Below are 20,633 nucleotides of genomic sequence, written 5' to 3'. Positions count from 1 at the left end.
CCAGAATCATGGAAAACACAATGTGTCATTCCCATCTTAAAGCCAAATAAACCAGTTAATAGTCCTTCATCATACAGACCAATTTCATTGTCATCATGTTTAGGCAAACTTTTTGAAAATATGTTAAAGTTACGTTTAGATTACTACGCAGAAACTCAAGGAAAGCTACCAGATGTTCAGTTTGGATTCAGAAAAGGCAAAAGCTGCACTGAAAGTTTTGTTTCATTTATTAGTGACCTCAAAAAGGCTAAACTTAGTCATACAAATGTTATATGTGTTTTTCTAGATGTAAAAGGTGCCTTTGATAATGTTAATATTGAAAGTTTAATTTATGTATTACATCAATTAGATCTCCCTGCTAAAATTTTAAACTGGATTTTTGGTTTTTTACACAATAGGACAGTATATGTAAAATTCAACAATAAGCTGTATGGCCCCACAACAGCTAACAAAGGAACAATGCAAGGTGCAACCTTATCACCCTTATTATACAACCTGTACACATCTCAAATCCTTAGCTTTGTAAATACATCCAGAGTTAAAATATTGCAATTTGCTGATGACTTGCTTTTATACAGTGAAAATCAAAATCTAAATATGGCTGTTGAGAATATGAACACTGCTTTAACTCAATTACAAAGATACTACAGCAACATTTTGAAATTAGAAGTTAGTCCTGATAAAAGTAAAGTCTTAGTAATTAGTAGAGACCCATATGCACAGTCCATTGTAAATATTAGTTATAATAATAATGTAATTCCTATTGTCAATCATCACAAATTTCTAGGTGTTGTTATAGATGATAAACTGAAATTTGATAAACATATAGACTACATAAGTCAAAACGCTATGAAAAGCATAAATGTAATGAGAAGCTTAGCAGGAACATTCTGGGGTTCCGACCCAAAAACATTAAACATGCTTTACAAGAGTATAGTCAGAAGCCATTTTGACTATAGTTCCCTAGCGTACATGAATGCAAGTAGCACAATTTTAAGAAAGCTGGATGTGTTACAGAACATTGGTTTGAGAGTTATAAGTGGAGCCATGCGCACCACTCCCATTCATTCAATGGAAATTGAAAATTGTATACCTCCATTGTCCTTGCGTCGTTTACAGCTGGCTGAGAGATTTTGTTTAAAGGAGTTGTCTTGTGAGAATCATGTTGTCTTGGATAAAGTGCTACACCCTGTAGAAATTGCGCAGCCAGCTAACATCTCAGCGAATACTCTGATTACAGGTTCTTTGCCTGAAATATCCGTAATAATGATGAACACCAAAAATGTGACAAAAAATATGTACATCAATAACCAGTGGCCAATTTATAAGTACTCATATAATACTATACTAAGTTATTTTGATGTTAAATCTCACTTAGACTTGATTAAAAACAAATTCGACTTTCTTGAATTTTTAAATGATAAACATAACTTCTATATTATGTATACTGATGGCTCCAAAAATGAACATGTTAAAGCTGCATATTATGACCCACAAATGAAAGTAACAAAATGTATCAAAATCAATAGTAATTGTAGTATATTCACAGCTGAAGCTTGGGCAATACTAGAAGCTTTAACATATGTAAATAGTAATGTAAATAATGTAAATATTCTAATTGTAAGTGACTCTAAGAGTGTTTTAGCTGCCTTATGTAATAGTTCGTTAGAATATAAGCAAAATTATATAATATGTCAGATTAAGGATATGCTATGTAAGTTACAGAAAAATGTAGAATTTTTGTGGGTGCCCTCCCACAGTGGCATAACAGGAAACGAGGTGGTGGATCAGGCGACTCGTCGGGACCACGACCTGGACCTCACAGAATCTTTTCAAGTACCATTTACCGACTATTACCATTACTTCAAAATTATTACTAAGGGAATGTGGAAAGAATATTGGAGACATAACACAGAAGTACTGGATAAAGGAAGATGGTACGCAGATATACAAAAAGACTTACCAACAACACCGTGGTATTATCGCTTTAAATATACCAGCAGGAAATTCATAACGTGCATAAACCGTCTGCGATTTGGTCATTGTTTGGTCCCAGCACATCTCAAGAGGAAGAATATTATTACTGATGATAAGTGTACTTATTGTTTTAAAGAAAATGCGGACATAAAACACGTTATATTTGACTGTGTATCGTTTGCCATGCAAAGGCTGTTACTTGTCAGTGTCATTAGTGATGTTGCTGAAGATAACTCGTTAAGTGTTCCCCGCCTCGTTCAAGATTTATTATCTAACCCTGTTTATTTTATACCAGTATTCAATTTTATTTTAAATACTGTAAAAGAAATTTAATTTAATTTAAATGTATATATTTCATTGTCATAACAGATATAAATTACTTGTATATTAAGTTTCAAAAGAGTTAAGGTTAAATAAGTTGTGTTTGCTAATTGCTATAAAATTGTTATTCTTCTGTGTACTAGTTTATCTTATGTTGTTATGGCTATTATTGTGTATTTTTATGGTTTTTATGTAATGTTTATGAATACGACTGAAGGACTTGTATCCATGGTCATGAAATAAATTAAAAAAAAATAAAAATAAAAGAATTGTCAAAATTTCAGTCAATCAAACAAACATGGATTCTTCTCAGTGTGAGGAATCAGAAAAATCTTTGCATAATGAGAGTGATATGACGAAAATGTATAATAGTGTCCCTAAAACCATGTCAGGACATAGCAATAATATTGTTCATAAGCTATTTAACAGAGAGGTAAGTCTAAAGTAGACCAATCTAAGGTTGTTTACACGATTGAACGCTTGTATTTTTTTTGCATATCTATTGAGACTCAATTTTACCTGCGACGTCTCATTGTAATGTATTGTTATGACCTTAAGTTAAAGAAAGAAATTAGAGATGGCATATCCACACATTCTTGCTATTCACATTTTATGACCTTTTCATAAAATAATTGACTAAAAGCTTGATTTTTACTAAGTATATAATCATTATGTAGTCAGGTGTACTTGAGCGATACTTGATACAATCCGAAACATTACCGGAAACAACTATTTATAATCTAATCAGTGTATTACTCCTTGCATTATAAGTAGATACTTGACTTCCAGTATATCACCATACATAGGGACTTAAAAGAACCTAACAAAACATTCACTGGAATGCAGTACACTAACTATTATTACATCAATAACTTAACTGGCACCGAAACAACACTAAAGCAGGGTAATGTTGTGAAATACAAGTCCTAACACTGTTTACCTTTGTAGCAATGTTTTTGAACTTACCTACCATGTACTTATCAAGTTTTATACTATGTTGTTTACGTTTTTAGCCTTTGCTGAAGTGTATGTGTTCTAATCATGTTCAGGAACTATACTGTCCTTGTATAGAACTCTACTCTTGTATAGAATTTAAACCAATATATTATATGTGGTTCACACATTTTTATACCTTAAATATTTTTTGTCCTACCTTCCTCTGATGCAACTAAGATATATGAGGGAAAACAATTGATTGTACTTAATAGGGGATATTACTGCAATGTTCTGCCGCCAGAGTGAAGCACTACCGACTCTAGTAAATTCATAGACTAACTTATACATACTGTGCCTTAAACTGTTTTTTGACAAGTTTTCACAGACAATAAAATATGACATTGATGCATCAAGGCGGTTTGTTAACAAGGGCCTACCGGTAAACGCGAAAATCCAAATTTAGTTATCTGCCTCTGTATCGCTCGAATATGCAAGAGTGACAGAGAGGCAGAAACCAAACTTTCGATTGTCGTGTTTCACGGTAGGCCATGTGATTGACGTAGTGACTGATGTGTCATTGATGTTTGTTTACTGTATGTGCTAGTTGTGCCACCTACGCAAATATTCCCTATTAGTACCTAATATGATCTAATTACTGTACTTGTCTAGGGAAGAGTGTGGCAAGACTATTAATTATCATTTTGTTTTTCATTAAAACAGTTAACTAATCACTAAATCGTAAATTGTTGGGGAAGGTAATAAAAAGATAAAACCTTTGAGACTTTTACTGTTAATATAACAATACATTTTTAATAAACATAGGTATTGTTTTTTCCTTTTTTTATTGTGTTTTATTTACAGCATTATATTTTTTTTTTGTTAGGCTGGTTTAGTGTCACACTGCTGGGCAAAGTCCTCCCCTCCTTTCCTTCACTCAACCCTGTCATTTGTATGTTCCCGCCAATCCGGATAAAATGCGTCCAAGTTGTCCCGCCATCTCCTTTTTGGTCTGCCTGCACCCCGGCCAGCACCATCTATGGTGTTCCAAAATGAACTACGATCAACTCTGGCTAACATGGGATTTGAACCCACATCTTTGGCTGGTACAATACACAAATCTGGTACAATAATTAAAATAAAAAAAACTAGAGGCTAGAAAGAAAAACACTTATTATTTAAATATTTTTTTAGACCAAATTAGACTCATTATCTCATATTATTCTAAGATGTTGATTATCTTTTGCACAGACCTCAGGCTACACGTCACGTCGCTACAATGACCGCGGCCGCAGAGTATTCGAGCGAATCCCGCCTCGGCTGCGTTTCTGCCTCATGGACATTGTACCCATGTCCTACTTCAGCAACCATGTGTTCATGGGTTTCTCGCAGTGTGGACAGTATCTGCTCAGCTTCACCTATAGCAATGGGTCACAAGTTTACTTCAGGGAGAATGCTAAGTTTACGTAAGTCTTAAGATCACCAATACCATAATAACAATACCATAATAATTATTACTAAATAAAGTAAATAATAACAATTAATAATAATTATTATAATAATTATTGGACAATATACCATAATAATTATTACCATAGAGTAGAGTTGACAGATAGACAGAGATTGTTTAAGATAAAACTGTGACTTACTCACTCTAATACTCATTTATCTGGTTTGAGCCATTCACAGTTCAGCCCTCGAGTTGTGCAAGTGCATTTGTGCGCATCAGTTTCTCGTTTTCGAGAAAATCGGCGTGTTATGGAATTATAGTTTTTAGTGACCCTATATACCGGCCTGGCCACGACATTGGTCTTAAGCGACCAGCGGTGTGGCGGGCGGTGCGGCAAGGTAGAGCGGCGCGGCGAGCATGCCACGACTTCGCAGCAGCGGCGGCGGCGTCGAGCGAATGGGACGTACTCAAGTGTTTAAAAATGTCTTTGACAAAAGTGGCTCTTCAGTGCCTCGCAGCGGCTCATATTTCATGAAAGATATTTTAAATATAAGAGAAGGTGTGCACGAATTTAATAGACGCCGTTATACGTTAGGTGAATTTAGAGTGTTGTACGAAGAATATAGAAAAGCATCCCGCAAAATTTTACGAGTAGGTACACTTACACTACAATGAGTATAGAAACATTTGATTATATACTCCAAAACTTTCTTTTATTTCTTCCCACAACCTTTTAATTACGTGCCGCAACTTATGTTTAGGACGTTTCGCCCGCCGCACCTCGCCTAGCCGCCGCCGGTCGCTCGAGTAAATTCGCGCGAGTCGCCGCTGGCAGCGGCGCGTCGTGGCCTCTCTCTTCTTTTCGCCTTATTTTGTAACATTCGCTTTTCGCTCGCCGCCGCCGCTGCCGCTGGTCGCGCGATGTCGTGGCCAGGCAGCACCACTGCCTATCATTCAACTCTGTAGACAATATCTACACCCTTTTAAGTGTTACGCCTCGATAAATTATAAAAGCAACCAAAGGATCGATATGTTTGCAGCTTGCACTTCTTATCCTGGGTGCCCGGAAGAGTGGTCCGCTCAGTGCACAGAGTGCCCCTATTCGGCGGCGACGCCGTGGACAGTCGACTGACTATATCCATGGCGCAGTGGAAGCACAACCCTGGCGTGCTGGTGGTCTATGGCCTACCGTGAGTTCCTAATTTTTTCCTAAAGATAGATAAAATCTTAGTAAAAATAAACATGTATGATGCAATGCAAGTAACCATGATTTAGTCTTATTAGCTTCCAATACTTTTCATGCAAAGCGAGATTAAACTATTTTGTACAACATACAAGGTACCATACTTTTTTTACAGGGATTCATGTACGGAAAGATCTCACCTCAGTGTCATTGGAGTGCCACGGTTAGGATGTAGGAAATGCGCAGCTATGGCGAAAGAAGAAGGTAAAGCAAATTATCTAGCAAACAAAAAACAATACTATATCACTTCCATTTTGGTGGTTATAACTTATAAAAATCTGAACATAGCTTTGTTGTCAAGGTGCAAGAGTATCCTTTCGTTTGAAAACTCACGACGTAAATATTTTGTACACATGTTAGGGGAGGTGTTATATGATGCGTCTAACACACATAAGAAACTGGGATAAGCTCCCTGAATCGAGAGAGCAATTTCTAGCGATCTAATGTAGTGTTAATGAGTCAGAAACAGGGTACAAACAGCAACACTCCTAACTACATCGGTGGACCTTATTGCAAAAGGCATTAAGGTCTACCGATGTACAGTTAACATTGTGGGCGATGGTACTCGAGAGGACGCGTATTGGAATACCCCTCATTATGTTTTCTGAAATCCTTTAATCATATTTTTGAGCAGCGTATTGCTTCACTTGCTTGCTACGATTTGTGTAATTAATAACAACACTCAAACACTCTTACGCTTTGACAAGTCTTAAATATGGAATGAGTGGTAGAGTAAGTGAATAACGCACCTAAACTTCTTAGAACGTTTTTTTTTTAGTTTCTACAGCCACATTAATATTTTCAGATGGTCAAAATTGGGGCCAAAAATGTCTGGAGCACAACTTCGCGATTCACACAAAGTTCTTCTGTACATCGGACTCCAGTGTCTATGAGCCGGTCGTACAGCTCGCCTACTCCAATCAAATCATCATCTACACTGATTTCATACACATCCTAGAAATAGACTTCGTCAAACCCGACCAAGATAAACCCATGGAAATCGATGACTGCAAATCATCATCAGACAGAGACGAGACTAACTCAATTTACACCAATCCAAGCACACCCGCGTCTGACGTGTCAGCTGTCTTCCATTCCCCTAAATACCAGAACACGGTTGTGCAAAATATTTTAGAAGACTTCTCCGATTTAGACGCAGAGCCTTTTCAAATGTCGAAACCTGTACAGTTACCTGACGTGATGGGACAAGAGCTCTGTATTCAAGCGTCTTCAATATCATACAATTTAGTCGAAGAATGGGAGGGCCCTTCGCCTTCCATTAGGACTTTAATTTCACCTCCCTTGAGATCCCCCAGGAGAAGACCCGCAGAAAGTATGTCCAGGTTCAACGAAACGCATAGAATCAAAGCGGACAAAGCTTACGAATTCGTAGAAGAAACCGAAACGAAATGTGAAAAACTTAGTATCTTCAGGAAACGAAGATTAGCTGACAAGAAATATGAGTTTTCTGAAGACAATAATGAAAATATAGTCCCGTTCAGGGTATTAAGGAGTAATAGAAAATACTTTACTGGGTGCACTAGCAAAATGCGACGACCAAAGTCCCCGCCAGTCGAGGTCTTAAGAGCACACAATCAGATAAGTAGACCTCCATCCCCAACCACTAGTGAAAAGGACCAAGGTCTATCTTGCTTAGAATCTGATGACAAAAGCGAATCTGAATACAGAGTTATGGAAATGCTTGACGATGGATCTCTAAAAACTGTAGCGGTACATGATAATACTTCGAAAACGCTGTCAGAGTGCCCCGTAAACGCGCACGATCCGTATTTGGTGCATTCGGAGAATTCTAAGTGTAGCAAGTTTTTCACGAGATATTTTGTGGAAAGTGATGATGAAATTACTTCTATCGTTACGGATTCTGAAGGTGAGTTCACTTTTATCGTTTCGTTTCGTTTTGACTTTTGGCTCCAAGATCACGGCTAAGCTATTTTTTCTTATGTAGTCGCCATGGGAGTAATTTTTGTGGTAAACTGGGTACAGATTCTAAAAATACAGCGACGGTTTCATGATTTTATTTCGATAATTTTTTTCGATGTGTATATGATCAACTGGTGTCCAAATAATACTGAGTGTAGACGATAATGAAAGCATAATACCATTAACTAGCGACCCGCCCCGGGTTAGCAAATTATACAAAAACCTTCCTCAATAATCACTCTATCGATAGGTGAAAACCGCATGAAAATCCGTTCAGTAGTTTTTGAGTTTATCGCGAATATACTAACACAAACAGACAGACGCGGCGGGGGACGTTGTTTTATAAGGTGTATTAGTGATACCTATGCTCAGTTTAAAGCCGTGAACTGTTCTATCCTGGTATTTTCAGACGACTGTATATCGGGATACCACGTAGCGCTCCACTTGCAAGCCCACGGGGCGGGCTACGCGCCGCTGCAGGGCGTGAGCGCGGGCGCGTGGGCGCGCATCGCGAGCGCGCCGCCGCCGCTCACGCTGCGCGCGCAGCAGCGCAGCCTCGACACCGAGCTGCTGTGTAATGAGGTGAGTGTATGTATGTATACCACGTAGCGCTCCACTTGCAAGCCCACGGGGCGGGCTACGCGCCGCTGCAGGGCGTGAGCGCGGGCGCGTGGGCGCGCATCGCGAGCGCGCCGCCGCCGCTCACGCTGCGCGCGCAGCAGCGCAGCCTCGACACCGAGCTGCTGTGTAATGAGGTGAGTGTATGTATGTATACCACGTAGCGCTCCACTTGCAAGCCCACGGGGCGGGCTACGCGCCGCTGCAGGGCGTGAGCGCGGGCGCGTGGGCGCGCATCGCGAGCGCGCCGCCGCCGCTCACGCTGCGCGCGCAGCAGCGGAGCCTCGACACCGAGCTGCTGTGTAATGAGGTGAGTGTATGTATGTATACCACGTAGCGCTCCACTTGCAAGCCCACGGGGCGGGCTACGCGCCGCTGCAGGGCGTGAGCGCGGGCGCGTGGGCGCGCATCGCGAGCGCGCCGCCGCCGCTCACGCTGCGCGCGCAGCAGCGCAGCCTCGACACCGAGCTGCTGTGTAATGAGGTGAGTGTATGTATGTATACCACGTAGCGCTCCACTTGCAAGCCCACGGGGCGGGCTACGCGCCGCTGCAGGGCGTGAGCGCGGGCGCGTGGGCGCGCATCGCGAGCGCGCCGCCGCCGCTCACGCTGCGCGCGCAGCAGCGCAGCCTCGACACCGAGCTGCTGTGTAATGAGGTGAGTGTATGTATGTATACCACGTAGCGCTCCACTTGCAAGCCCACGGGGCGGGCTACGCGCCGCTGCAGGGCGTGAGCGCGGGCGCGTGGGCGCGCATCGCGAGCGCGCCGCCGCCGCTCACGCTGCGCGCGCAGCAGCGCAGCCTCGACACCGAGCTGCTGTGTAATGAGGTGAGTGTATGTATGTATACCACGTAGCGCTCCACTTGCAAGCCCACGGGGCGGGCTACGCGCCGCTGCAGGGCGTGAGCGCGGGCGCGTGGGCGCGCATCGCGAGCGCGCCGCCGCCGCTCACGCTGCGCGCGCAGCAGCGCAGCCTCGACACCGAGCTGCTGTGTAATGAGGTGAGTGTATGTATGTATACCACGTAGCGCTCCACTTGCAAGCCCACGGGGCGGGCTACGCGCCGCTGCAGGGCGTGAGCGCGGGCGCGTGGGCGCGCATCGCGAGCGCGCCGCCGCCGCTCACGCTGCGCGCGCAGCAGCGCAGCCTCGACACCGAGCTGCTGTGTAATGAGGTGAGTGTATGTATGTATACCACGTAGCGCTCCACTTGCAAGCCCACGGGGCGGGCTACGCGCCGCTGCAGGGCGTGAGCGCGGGCGCGTGGGCGCGCATCGCGAGCGCGCCGCCGCCGCTCACGCTGCGCGCGCAGCAGCGGAGCCTCGACACCGAGCTGCTGTGTAATGAGGTGAGTGTATGTATGTATACCACGTAGCGCTCCACTTGCAAGCCCACGGGGCGGGCTACGCGCCGCTGCAGGGCGTGAGCGCGGGCGCGTGGGCGCGCATCGCGAGCGCGCCGCCGCCGCTCACGCTGCGCGCGCAGCAGCGGAGCCTCGACACCGAGCTGCTGTGTAATGAGGTGAGTGTATGTATGTATACCACGTAGCGCTCCACTTGCAAGCCCACGGGGCGGGCTACGCGCCGCTGCAGGGCGTGAGCGCGGGCGCGTGGGCGCGCATCGCGAGCGCGCCGCCGCCGCTCACGCTGCGCGCGCAGCAGCGCAGCCTCGACACCGAGCTGCTGTGTAATGAGGTGAGTGTATGTATGTATACCACGTAGCGCTCCACTTGCAAGCCCACGGGGCGGGCTACGCGCCGCTGCAGGGCGTGAGCGCGGGCGCGTGGGCGCGCATCGCGAGCGCGCCGCCGCCGCTCACGCTGCGCGCGCAGCAGCGCAGCCTCGACACCGAGCTGCTGTGTAATGAGGTGAGTGTATGTATGTATACCACGTAGCGCTCCACTTGCAAGCCCACGGGGCGGGCTACGCGCCGCTGCAGGGCGTGAGCGCGGGCGCGTGGGCGCGCATCGCGAGCGCGCCGCCGCCGCTCACGCTGCGCGCGCAGCAGCGCAGCCTCGACACCGAGCTGCTGTGTAATGAGGTGAGTGTATGTATGTATACCACGTAGCGCTCCACTTGCAAGCCCACGGGGCGGGCTACGCGCCGCTGCAGGGCGTGAGCGCGGGCGCGTGGGCGCGCATCGCGAGCGCGCCGCCGCCGCTCACGCTGCGCGCGCAGCAGCGCAGCCTCGACACCGAGCTGCTGTGTAATGAGGTGAGTGTATGTATGTATACCACGTAGCGCTCCACTTGCAAGCCCACGGGGCGGGCTACGCGCCGCTGCAGGGCGTGAGCGCGGGCGCGTGGGCGCGCATCGCGAGCGCGCCGCCGCCGCTCACGCTGCGCGCGCAGCAGCGCAGCCTCGACACCGAGCTGCTGTGTACTGAGGTGAGTGTATGTATGTATACCACGTAGCGCTCCACTTGCAAGCCCACGGGGCGGGCTACGCGCCGCTGCAGGGCGTGAGCGCGGGCGCGTGGGCGCGCATCTCGAGCGCGCCGCCGCCGCTCACGCTGCGCGCGCAGCAGCGCAGCCTCGACACCGAGCTGCTGTGTAATGAGGTGAGTGTATGTATGTATACCACGTAGCGCTCCACTTGCAAGCCCACGGGGCGGGCTACGCGCCGCTGCAGGGCGTGAGCGCGGGCGCGTGGGCGCGCATCGCGAGCGCGCCGCCGCCGCTCACGCTGCGCGCGCAGCAGCGCAGCCTCGACACCGAGCTGCTGTGTAATGAGGTGAGTGTATGTATGTATACCACGTAGCGCTCCACTTGCAAGCCCACGGGGCGGGCTACGCGCCGCTGCAGGGCGTGAGCGCGGGCGCGTGGGCGCGCATCGCGAGCGCGCCGCCGCCGCTCACGCTGCGCGCGCAGCAGCGCAGCCTCGACACCGAGCTGCTGTGTAATGAGGTGAGTGTATGTATGTATACCACGTAGCGCTCCACTTGCAAGCCCACGGGGCGGGCTACGCGCCGCTGCAGGGCGTGAGCGCGGGCGTGTGGGCGCGCATCGCGAGCGCGCCGCCGCCGCTCACGCTGCGCGCGCAGCAGCGGAGCCTCGACACCGAGCTGCTGTGTAATGAGGTGAGTGTATGTATGTATACCACGTAGCGCTCCACTTGCAAGCCCACGGGGCGGGCTACGCGCCGCTGCAGGGCGTGAGCGCGGGCGCGTGGGCGCGCATCGCGAGCGCGCCGCCGCCGCTCACGCTGCGCGCGCAGCAGCGCAGCCTCGACACCGAGCTGCTGTGTAATGAGGTGAGTGTATGTATGTATACCACGTAGCGCTCCACTTGCAAGCCCACGGGGCGGGCTACGCGCCGCTGCAGGGCGTGAGCGCGGGCGCGTGGGCGCGCATCGCGAGCGCGCCGCCGCCGCTCACGCTGCGCGCGCAGCAGCGCAGCCTCGACACCGAGCTGCTGTGTAATGAGGTGAGTGTATGTATGTATACCACGTAGCGCTCCACTTGCAAGCCCACGGGGCGGGCTACGCGCCGCTGCAGGGCGTGAGCGCGGGCGCGTGGACGCGCATCGCGAGCGCGCCGCCGCCGCTCACGCTGCGCGCGCAGCAGCGCAGGGTCGACACCGAGCTGCTGTGTAATGAGGTGAGTGTATGTATGTATACCACGTAGCGCTCCACTTGCAAGCCCACGGGGCGGGCTACGCGCCGCTGCAGGGCGTGAGCGCGGGCGCGTGGGCGCGCATCGCGAGCGCGCCGCCGCCGCTCACGCTGCGCGCGCAGCAGCGCAGCCTCGACACCGAGCTGCTGTGTAATGAGGTGAGTGTATGTATGTATACCACGTAGCGCTCCACTTGCAAGCCCACGGGGCGGGCTACGCGCCGCTGCAGGGCGTGAGCGCGGGCGCGTGGGCGCGCATCGCGAGCGCGCCGCCGCCGCTCACGCTGCGCGCGCAGCAGCGCAGCCTCGACACCGAGCTGCTGTGTAATGAGGTGAGTGTATGTATGTATACCACGTAGCGCTCCACTTGCAAGCCCACGGGGCGGGCTACGCGCCGCTGCAGGGCGTGAGCGCGGGCGCGTGGGCGCGCATCGCGAGCGCGCCGCCGCCGCTCACGCTGCGCGCGCAGCAGCGCAGCCTCGACACCGAGCTGCTGTGTAATGAGGTGAGTGTATGTATGTATACCACGTAGCGCTCCACTTGCAAGCCCACGGGGCGGGCTACGCGCCGCTGCAGGGCGTGAGCGCGGGCGCGTGGGCGCGCATCGCGAGCGCGCCGCCGCCGCTCACGCTGCGCGCGCAGCAGCGCAGCCTCGACACCGAGCTGCTGTGTAATGAGGTGAGTGTATGTATGTATACCACGTAGCGCTCCACTTGCAAGCCCACGGGGCGGGCTACGCGCCGCTGCAGGGCGTGAGCGCGGGCGCGTGGGCGCGCATCGCGAGCGCGCCGCCGCCGCTCACGCTGCGCGCGCAGCAGCGCAGCCTCGACACCGAGCTGCTGTGTAATGAGGTGAGTGTATGTATGTATACCACGTAGCGCTCCACTTGCAAGCCCACGGGGCGGGCTACGCGCCGCTGCAGGGCGTGAGCGCGGGCGCGTGGGCGCGCATCGCGAGCGCGCCGCCGCCGCTCACGCTGCGCGCGCAGCAGCGCAGCCTCGACACCGAGCTGCTGTGTAATGAGGTGAGTGTATGTATGTATACCACGTAGCGCTCCACTTGCAAGCCCACGGGGCGGGCTACGCGCCGCTGCAGGGCGTGAGCGCGGGCGCGTGGGCGCGCATCGCGAGCGCGCCGCCGCCGCTCACGCTGCGCGCGCAGCAGCGGAGCCTCGACACCGAGCTGCTGTGTAATGAGGTGAGTGTATGTATGTATACCACGTAGCGCTCCACTTGCAAGCCCACGGGGCGGGCTACGCGCCGCTGCAGGGCGTGAGCGCGGGCGCGTGGGCGCGCATCGCGAGCGCGCCGCCGCCGCTCACGCTGCGCGCGCAGCAGCGCAGCCTCGACACCGAGCTGCTGTGTAATGAGGTGAGTGTATGGGCACGGGTTAGAAATGAAGGAAAACAAATATGGAATTATTGTGGACCTACGGAAACATGCTATCAGTGGGTGTAGTGTTTGATAGACTATATCATTGTAAGAAAGTGCTCTTACAGTATCGATTTCTTTGTCTGTTGACTCTTAATAACTCTTATAAGTCTATCTGCTGATACAATGTAAGACCACCCAACACTAGCGTCTTTTAAGCGTCGGCGTAGACGCTCAAAAGAACTGACTGGAGTCAGCGCTATGGAAAATGGCGTTACAGCGCAGTTGCACCAACCTTGCGTCGAGCATAGCCATAGAGTTAAGTAGACGCCAACGCTTAGAAGACGCTACAGTGGTTGGGCCTTAGAATCATACCCCTTAATGTTTTTTTTTTCTTAAGGTTTGCGGGCGACTTTGCAAGCTGAACGGAAAGAAATTCATATACTGCTTCGATTGGGGTTGCCATGTCATTGACGTATGTCAGAGCAGCGGCTGCTTATCGGGGGTGAGTATTTGATGCAACCTGTATACACATGCAATACATTATTAATTTTATTATTCTCTTGATTATTAGTAAAGCTTATAACTTATAATTTATTTATTTATTTATTGAAGTGAAAACTTCTTTAGCGGCGCTAGGCACTTTTTGAGGTGGGGAAAAAATGGTTTTTTTTTTTTATATTATGGCATGTTATAATAGTCGTGGCGTTCAAAGGGGTAAGTTGGCTACTTGGCTCCAGTACACTTTGGACTCCTCCTTTGCAAATAGGTTTAGGAACGGTCAATACTTAGGTTGAGGGACATATAACAGTATGATGAGAGTCATCGGGTCATTTGGGCCGCATCGCGAAGCACTAGGCGTTTGCCACGCGAAGCTACTTCGGACTTACGTTATAAGTTAGAGGGCGGTGAGGGCGGGTTTAAAAGACATGGCTAGTCCAAATCTTGTTGGTGTGGTTGGACATAGACTTAAGTATAGCCTCCTAAGGCCCAGCCATACAAATGAATAATCCAAAATTTGCCACTGCAATTTGAACCTATAGTGTAAGAAACAGAGTTGATTTTGTTTTGTATAAAAATTGAACGACGCAAAACAAATGCACCTCTGTTCCAATTGGATATGATTTAAATTTCATCGAACTGAATAAGTACTATAGGTAGGACCTTGGGCCTTACGAGGATAGTATGAATTTTCTTAAATGATTTTTACGCCTAAGACCTAAATCTGTTAAACAAAAGCCATGGTTTCTTTTGTGCGAGCGGTGAGCTCCCGTGTTGGGCGTGTGGCAAAACAACAATGTCGTTTAAAAAGCGTCTATATCGTCTTGGTTTTAAGGTTCAAACGTACATGTAACATGTTTTAGTAATGTAGGACGATCGACCACCTCAATGTAGGCTAGCGCTCATATTATTACACGGATTTCAACCTTAACACTATCACGATACAGTTGCTTTTCAAAGGACATTGTTGCCATTGTCACGTGCCTAATACGGGAGCTGACCGATCGCACAAAAGAAACAATGGCTTTTGATCAACAGATTAGGGTCTTAGGTGTAAAAATCATATGAGAAAATTCATACTTTATTTCTTTGTGGTAATCCCTTAAGGCTCATTTAGACGGTGCGAGAACTCGCATGCGAGTTTCATTACATTGCGGTTTTGGATTGGTCGGCTGAATTGGATGTCACCAAATGGTCCTCAATGTAACTAAATACGCACACGAGTTCGCGCGCCGTCTAAGGGCTGATTTAGACGATGCGTGAACTCGCATGCGAGTCTCATACCATTGCGGGTTTTGATCGGTCGGTTGAATTGGACGTAACCAACAGTCCGCAATGTCACTAAAATCGCAAGCGAGTTCGCGCGCCGTCTAAGGGCCAGTTGCACCAACCACACTTGACACCGGCGCGCCCCGGCACTTTTCTATGAAACTTTCCATACATACAAATTTAGCGAACTCTATAACGATACGAACAGTTTGGTGCAACCGACCCTAAATCAGCCCTTACTGTAACGCCTGATTGCAGCTGTGCGCGATGTGGTTGTGGGCGAGCGACGACACGGGCGCGTGCGAGCCGTGCCGCGCCATCAGCGCCGGCTGCCCCGCGCACCGCCTGCAGTACGCCGCTGAGGTGAGTCCCGCGGCAGCCAGTGGTTAAAATCCCTCCGTGACGCTGCCGCTCGCGTTACGTGTATGAAAAGCCGCAACTTACAAAAGCTGAGCTTAGACGCTGACGAAACATGTCGTCAATTTGATACTCATGCCATACGTCATCTTATCACCATATTATGTACTAACGTAAATAATGTTTGGGTGTCAGCATCAAGTTTCGAGGTTTTAATAAAACGAGACTTCATTAGAAGTATTTTTTCGATGCTCTAACAAAACAAGACTTCCAACTATGGAAGTTCTTTTAAGTAGTCACACTACTACATATAAATTATAAACTGAAATAGATATCAATGATCCATACATTAAAGAAAAAGTGACCAAGTGAACAGATCGCCTGTGGACTTTTAGTTTATAAAACTAGACATCTTTAATAAACGTTTTCCTTTTTCAGTGCCTCTTTGTGTGGGATTTAGTGAGCGGTGTCTACAGAACCGAAAAAGTTACAATGACTGAAGACGCAAGCCAAGAAGGCTCCAGAGGTAAAGATATATCAACCATATATTTGTATTTTGAAAACAGTATAAAGTCATATCACACAACAATAAGTCTTAAAGTCCGTCCGTCCGTCTAAACTAACTCAGAGAAAACTGACTCTGAAGGGACAAACCGTGGAAATGCAAAGAGAAACATGATATTTTTATAATAAATTAACGTTTACGGTGACACTTTCACACTCTGTCACTGCCGTCTGTAAGTTAAAAAAAATGATGGTGTTTGTATAATTTCAGTGTCTGGGGCAGACCGAGCGCGCGAGCTCGCGAAGAAGCTAGGACCAATCAACATGCCGTCGGGCTGTGAAACTAGGCTGCTCACTACTCTTACAGGTAACTTATAGTTCTATTGAGCCCAGATATAATTTTAATTTTGATCGCAAAGGGCGAAAGCACGTTCCACTGCTTTCTAATGTTTAATGTTTAAATGTTTAAATCTTTCTTTCGGTGTCATGTTGACCAATTATGCAATAGGTTGAGTAGTGCTGTCTTCGCCATCAAGAAACTACAGCCACTTATATCACGAAAAGCACTGAAGGCTGTGTATTTTTCCCATTTTCATTCATTAATATCTTACGGGACGTTAATATGGGGAAATTCCACAGATTCAAAGCGAGTCTTGATACTTCAAAAACGGGCGGTTCGATTGCTAGCTGGAGTCCAAGCTAGACATTCGTGTAAGGAGCTATTCAAGCAAATCGGTATAATGACACACTACTCACTTTACATATTTCAAGTATTAATGTTTGTAAGAAATAATTTGCCAATGTTCAAACGTGTCGAGGTTGCGGGCAAACAGCTCCGATCCACGGGTAGACTACGCACAGTGCCGCGTCGCATGGCACTTTCAGTCAAAAATCCGAGGGTGATTGGACCAACGTACTATGAACGTCTACCTGCAAAATTGCGAACTGAACCATCTGACGAAACATTTGAACGCCAATTGAGACTCTTTTTATTGGATAATCCATTATATTCTGTAAATGAATATATGGAAATGACATGTAACACAATAAACTGAATGTAATTAATTTTTCTTTGACCTATATTTCATTTTTATTTTTATTTGACGATCATTATGACATATCCATGCTTACTGTATTGACATTGTTTTTACATTTTATATTATTTGACATTGTTAAAAAAAAATTAGTTAATTAATTGATTGCTTATAATAGTTATAATGGTTTTTAAATTGTGTGCTTATTGCTTGACATTTGTATAATTATAATCAATTCTTATTTTCCTACTTGACGATCATAATATAAATTCGTATAGATTAGTGTAAAATAATTTATATTGTAATTTCATATTATGAAATAAATAAATCTAAATCTAAATCTTTACTGTAATGATAAGGGTAAATGGTTCAATTTGAAGTCCATAAAAGAAGTAATGGCGTTCGGTCGCGAAACTTCCCAATTCACAACATAATTGAGCATTTTACTTGTACTTATTTATATGGTTCGATTAATTGAGGGTGTGGCAAGGCAATAGGCCTGATCACAAATTTTGAAATCCCTTTTATTATTGTCGGTACACTTGTATTGGTTCCGAAAAACACAATCAGCTATACTCATAAGATTTAACATAAATAATTGCATTTTATTATAGCTAGTTTAAAACTCGCGCGAAAACGCCTAGCACGACATTTGTGACGTCACCATTTAGTTGGTGGTAGGGTGGTAGACATTGTGTACATACTTACAGTTACGAATTTCCCTTGAATCCGAATGATATTGTTAATTCAGCACCATATATTACGATTAGGGATGATAAATACATTACAAAAATTTATCACAATAACTCATTATACACAAAAACTCTCACACGGTTGCAATTTAAGATGAATTATTTAGATACATGTAAATTTTGAGTGAAAATCACCGAGCGCCGGTTTTACTTTTTAATTTTTCATTTTTTCTAGTTACGACAGCCAACATGGCAATGATAGTTCCATTCAGCCAAATAATTAAAAAAGTTTGTTGGTGAAATATCGTATTATTTAGCATTTTCTAGATAATAACAAATAGATATCTCCTTTATATCGTGTAATAATATTTTTTGGACGTAATAAATGTTTAGTGGCGAAATAACATTTTTTTTGCACCTTCGAACTCTTTGGTGAGAACGTATGGATTTCGGTCAATGAGGTAGTCTATGTTGCTCTAAGAAATATGTTATGGATTGATGACGTCACTGTTTAGAATGCTTCTGATTGGCGTTTCAGTAATAATGGCCGGTTGGAGAATTTTGCAGTTTTATTTTATTGAATATATTAATAATCCTTCAGTTTATACTGAGATTGGGCCATGTTTTAGAATCATATTAACATATATGTTTCTTTGAAACCATTATTTCCGTGATTCTTTGTTACTTGCAACAGGCCTATTGCTGCTTTCAAATGTTAATTATGTATACCTTTAGACTTCCAAATTATTATGAGTCATGATACGAGACTTTTTGAACCGTTTCAAAACTTAATAATGGTGAATTTTCTTAGTGTAATAATAAAACTTTTCGCTATTATAAAATCTGTTAACAATATGATGTCTACAGCTACTCTAGAAAGGATAACATTTTTCAACAGGGCGTTCGTTAAAGAGACTGACAGACGTGGACAACTGCATCGAGATCACCAAGAACCACCCGGACAGCTCCGAGTCCGAGTCGGAACCCGAGGAAGAAGACTCCGACTGAGCGACCACAGTACTCCGTCCATTTTGTAAGTTCCGACTGGTGTAAAACTGCCTATTGCCGAGACACTTCACTTGTTGGTACATTCAAACTTAAGACTCGCACGTACCTATATCTCGTTTTTAGGGTTCCGTACCCAAAGGGTAAAAACGGGACCCTATTATTAGGACTCCAATATCCGTCTGTCTGTCTGTCTGTCACCAGGCTGTATCTCATGAACCGTGATAGCTAGACAGTTGAAATTTTCATAGATGATGTATTTATGTTGCCGCTATAAAAACAAATAATAAAAAGTACGGAACCCTCGTCGGGCGAGTCCGACTCGCACTTGTCCGGTTTTTTTTAACATCAATAGAAAAAGGGTAAACAATCTTGACGTGTCCTTTTATAAGAAAGCTCTTTTGAAAAATAAGTACAGCAAATATCGTCGTTGCGCTTTCCAAAGCTGATATGTGCTCGATTTTTGATTGACAAATAGTCACCTAGCAACAAAATACATAAGGTATATATATATATTACTGAATTATCTATTAATAAATTTAAGAATTATGTAAAGCGTAAACTTATTTCTAAAGCTTATTATACCACACAAGACTACATGAATGATATTACAACGTGGGATTAATTGTTATTCGAAATGATTATTTATTTATTAGGTATAATTGATTATTGATGAGGAAATGGATATTCCGATGTAATACTATCTACTTCTTTTGTCACTTATGCTTTTTTTTGACATTTAGATTTTATTCTAGAAATTCTAGACTAGTATTTTTTTATACAATCTTTTTAATGTTTGACGATCCTTTTGTGAAATTTTTAGTGTTAAATTTGATATGTATAATAATCCAATTTTATTATGGAATAATATTAACATCAATAAATTGCTCTGATAATTAGATTAAGATTAATTACGATTCATAAGAGCTTGTTGCTAGGCCTACATGAATAAAGTAAATTTTGTTTGTTTGTTTGTTTGTTTGGTATTAATTCATTTGATTAAAATCTCGCACATATCAGATTTGGTAAGCGCAACGACGATATGTAACAATAGGCCTGTTGCAAGTAACAAAGAATCATGGAAATAATGGTTTCAAAGAAACATATATGTTAATATGATTCTAAAAAATGGCCCAATCTCAGTATAAACTGAAGGATTATTAAGATATTCAATAAAATAAAAGTGCAAAATTCTCCAATCGGCCATTATTACTGAAACGCCAATCAGAAGCGTTCCAAACAGTGACGTCATCAATCCATAACATATTTCTTAGAGCAACATAGACAACCTCATTGACCGAAATCTATACGTCCTCACCAAAGAGTTCGAAAGGTGCAAAAAAAAAAATATTTCGCCACTAAACATTTATTACGTCCAATAAATATTATTACACGATATAAAATAGATATCTATTTGTTATTATTTAAATAAAATGCTAAATAATACGATATTTCAACAACAAACTTTTTTAATTATTTGGCTGAATGGAACTATCATTGCCATGTTGGCTGTCGTAATTAGAAAAAATGAAAAATTAAAAAGTAAAACCGGCGCTCGGTGATTTTCACTCAAAATTTACATGTATCTAAATAATTCATCTTAAACTGCAACCGTGTGAGAGTTTTTGTGTAAAATGAGTTATTGTGATAAATTGTTGTAATGTATTTATCATCCCTAATCGTAATATATGGTGCTGAATTAACAATATCATTCGGATTCAAGGGAAATTCGTAACTGTAAGTATGTAAACAATGTCTACCACCCTACCACCAACTAAATAATGACGTCACAAATGGCATGCGAGGC

The 20,633-nt window shown here is 45.3% G+C and overlaps 1 protein-coding gene across 1 annotated transcript; it reads left to right on the top strand.

The window, feature by feature from the left end:
• Positions 1-2,571: 2,571 nt before the first annotated feature.
• On the top strand, positions 2,572-19,094 carry LOC134793496 (uncharacterized). Its single transcript, XM_063765075.1, has 11 exons — positions 2,572-2,731; positions 4,483-4,697; positions 5,722-5,871; positions 6,040-6,128; positions 6,730-7,812; positions 8,275-8,447; positions 13,865-13,969; positions 15,493-15,597; positions 16,030-16,117; positions 16,367-16,462; positions 18,720-19,094. Exons 1-11 carry the CDS (start codon positions 2,597-2,599, stop codon positions 18,827-18,829), a joined length of 2,349 nt encoding a protein of 782 aa, XP_063621145.1. The 5' UTR covers positions 2,572-2,596; the 3' UTR covers positions 18,830-19,094.
• Positions 19,095-20,633: the final 1,539 nt, after the last annotated feature.

This window comes from Cydia splendana, chromosome 9 (genome assembly GCF_910591565.1).
Source record: "Cydia splendana chromosome 9, ilCydSple1.2, whole genome shotgun sequence".
In the NCBI taxonomy this organism is placed as follows: Eukaryota; Metazoa; Arthropoda; class Insecta; order Lepidoptera; family Tortricidae; genus Cydia; species Cydia splendana.
This window is presented reverse-complemented; position numbering and strand designations above follow the sequence as displayed.

Excerpts from the sequence above, each read along its gene's own strand:
- LOC134793496 (XM_063765075.1), top strand. The coding sequence starts at position 2,597 with ATGGATTCTTCTCAGTGTGAGGAATCAGAAAAATCTTTGCATAATGAG. Across the intron at positions 6,129-6,729 it reads AGCTATGGCGAAAGAAGAAG|ATGGTCAAAATTGGGGCCAA; the intron begins GTAAAGCAAATT and ends TAATATTTTCAG. Across the intron at positions 7,813-8,274 it reads TATCGTTACGGATTCTGAAG|ACGACTGTATATCGGGATAC; the intron begins GTGAGTTCACTT and ends TGGTATTTTCAG.